Source organism: Zophobas morio, unplaced genomic scaffold, assembly GCF_036711695.1.
Source record: "Zophobas morio isolate AGI-343-1 ecotype UQ-CSIRO unplaced genomic scaffold, CSIRO_AGI_Zmor_V1 ptg000049l, whole genome shotgun sequence".
In the NCBI taxonomy this organism is placed as follows: Eukaryota; Metazoa; Arthropoda; class Insecta; order Coleoptera; family Tenebrionidae; genus Zophobas; species Zophobas morio.
Genome location: NW_026972154.1, coordinates 94,226 through 97,174, shown reverse-complemented (window position 1 = coordinate 97,174; position 2,949 = coordinate 94,226). Strand labels below are relative to the sequence as shown.

Here is a 2,949-nt window from a genome sequence, read left to right as displayed (position 1 = left end):
TTTTTCTACAATCCCTTTAAATACCGGAAAAGTTGAACATCAAAATTACTATCAACGACAACTTGATAACGGAGTTTATAAATGACAATTCTCAGCTCTAAAAGCAACGTCAGCGGGAACTTCAACGTCAACAGTAAGTTTTTAAATTCCCCTGCTAACGTCATCAAAAAATGATGTTCATGGAATAATTCCAAATCTGACAAAAATCTAAAATGAATTTTCTATTATTTGGTCCTAAATTGTAATAAGTATATACATAATTTTCATCACAACACTAACAATAAATCAAAATGCTTTATAATTTTTTTAAACGTCAAATTTGCTTCTGGTTATTTCGAGTGTTAGTGCTGTAAAAAACGACGTCAACTTATTTAAAACACATTTATTTAACTGTAACTATATAAACAAATTTCTCAACTATTGATAAAAATATCATCTACGGCCACCCTCTCCAACAAACGATTAAAAATCGCCTGAAACACTTTCGTAAAACCCTCCTCATACAAAGGCTTTATACCCTCATAAACCTCCCTCCAGTTATCATTCATAACCAAATTAATATGATCCCCCAAAAATTGATCGCCATCAAACAAATTATCAAAATGATACATAACATGTCCCGGATTTACATCCAGCGAACTATTCACCACCTTAAAATGCCTCCTCCCTTTCTTCAAATACTCTTCAAACTCATAGGTATGAAAACACCTTACCTTATCTAAAAAAAACAAAAAAAAACATTAAGTGCAAACCTCCAACGGTATCAAACTCACCCAAAATCACCGTCCCACTCCCGTTGCCATAAATGGGCATCACACTCATCGACCCATTAAAAGTGTACTCTGTCTCGATCCTCAACTGGGGTGTAAAGCACCTCATAGTCATATTTTTTCCCTCCAAATCCAACCTTGATTACCATTTTAGCACCAAACCTTAAAAATTTGTACTCACTTAACTTGGGAACAACCCATCGACGTGAACCCCCAGGTTTTAAATTCGGTGTAGTTTTGCTCGAACCCAGTGACGCCAGGACCGGAGGAGATGGACATCGCGGGGATCACCAATGGGTGCATGCTGGGTAAACCTAGTTTTCTCATGGGTGTTTTGAGCAGTCTGATGGCTTCAGGAATGGCCCTGGTGAGGCAGTCGTTGAAGGTGGGTTTCGTGACGTCACATCTTTTGAAATTGTACGCTGAAAATTATTATTATTATTAGTCACGTTGTAGTGCACTGACCCGGACAATGACCGGCATTCAGGCAAAACATCTACTACTACTACTACTATTGTTATTATTATTGTTATTGTTAGAGCTGTCTTTGTGGTACTTACGGAGTTGTCTACAAGAACACAAAGACACTAAGATTGTGTACGAAATGAGCCATTTGTTCATGTTGCTATCGTCGTTGAGCGACTCTTGTTTCTTGTGCACTGGTGGCTGGATAGTTAAATTTAGCCTGAAAATGCCAAAGACTTAAGACCTGTTCGCTATGCTGCACCCAACCATCTTCGATTTACAGTTTTGTAGCATACTTATAGCATCCGGTTGGTAGAAATTGAGTCCTCTAACAAAAGAAAGAGTGCGTTGTTTACTGAAAGTGAATATTAAATACGAATTAAAGAATAAACGCACAATGTCATTTTGCTGTTACAAATTTTGTACTTTTGTTTGAGCTTTGAGAGTGAGAGCTAATTAAAGTGGCTAATTAATCCGAGAGATATGAGCTAATTTTTATATTTTTGTGCTTGGGGCAATGGATGGGTCAGTTATTGGTCAGTTATTGGCGTCGCAAGTTTATGGTTTTATTGAACACTTGACGATAACGGTGATGGAATTCAGCCGGTGGCAAGGTCCTTGTCAGGCGAGTAGGAGTCTATGATCAGAAGTTAACGGTGCAGAGACACAATTTCGGTTGCTTGGCGGATAATTTTGCATAATGGTAAAGATTTTTTTTTTGGAATGAAATGCATATAATTCAATTAATTATAAAACACCTTGTGTATGTTTTCGCCCTTCGAGTTAGCTATTTTTCAGGGAAAATGGAACTTAAATTCAACTTAAAGTTTTTTTCAGCTCTTATTATGAAATTAATTCAATTTTAAGTCGTCTAACCTTACAATTGCGTAATACTAAAATGTCTTCAAAAGCTCTTTCTAAAAAATTAATTTTTATTATTTAAACGGTATATTTTAGGTAATAACACAAAACACAGTGCATAGGTCTGGGAGCTTAGACAAAATAAAGCTCTTCACATCCTTCCTTAGGTATGGGTTAAAAGATGAAGAAATGTATTGTTGGTTGCCTATCTGCTGAAAGTAAGTAGGTGAAACTGTTTGCCCGTAATAACTGTAATTGGAACATATAGATAGAAAATGAAGTCCACTAATATTAACCCATTTAATCACCTACTCACTGAAACCATCATATTTTAAATAGCTGCCATCATTTTCTACACTGTAGCTATTTGTCAGTACTTACGCATTGTTAAAGATAGTTCTCAACGCTTATTAAATCAACAAAATTGATTGCTATTCGTCTCAAAAACAGATTAGGTATTATAACTGCAAGGGCTTACATTTTGCCTTTTTTTCTTAATATGTGTAGTCATCTTTTCACAACAAGAAATTTAAAAACGTGGTAAAAAAAATTGGTCGAAAGTAGTTTCGACACAACTTCCCTCGCATCGCCACAATTTACAATATGAAGTATAACAATTTTTTAGAATTTCAATATTTACAACGAATAACATCATTACAATTGAGATGGTGGTGCGAGGGCGGAACTTAAATTTTACCTTTTTTCTAGATATACGTAACAATCTTTTCACGACAATACATATTTCCTGTTTTAAACACGTTTTAAGTTTTCTGTTGCGAAAAGAAGATTACGAACAAGAAAAAAAGGCAAAATATTTTGGCTTAAATGTAGACTTCTTTTCGCGAATTTATAA

At 35.2% G+C, this 2,949-nt stretch overlaps 1 protein-coding gene across 1 annotated transcript; it reads right to left on the bottom strand.

Moving 5' to 3' along the window:
* Nucleotides 1-391: 391 nt before the first annotated feature.
* LOC135142640 (protein takeout-like) lies at nt 392-1,723 on the bottom strand. Its single transcript, XM_064074386.1, has 4 exons — nt 1,331-1,723; nt 952-1,192; nt 774-907; nt 392-718 (listed from the first exon to the last, which is right to left on the bottom strand). Exons 1-4 carry the CDS (start codon nt 1,389-1,391, stop codon nt 414-416), a joined length of 741 nt encoding a protein of 246 aa, XP_063930456.1. The 5' UTR covers nt 1,392-1,723; the 3' UTR covers nt 392-413.
* Between the last annotated feature and the right edge of the window lie 1,226 nt (nt 1,724-2,949).

Coding starts and splice junctions, on each gene's coding strand:
- LOC135142640 (XM_064074386.1), bottom strand. CDS start 1,391: ATGAACAAATGGCTCATTTCGTACACAATCTTAGTGTCTTTGTGTTCT. Junction 1,193..1,330: donor GTGTTCTTGTAGACAACTCC/GTAAGTACCACA, acceptor AATAATTTTCAG/CGTACAATTTCAAAAGATGT. Junction 719..773: donor GAGTGGGACGGTGATTTTGG/GTGAGTTTGATA, acceptor TGTTTTTTTTAG/ATAAGGTAAGGTGTTTTCAT.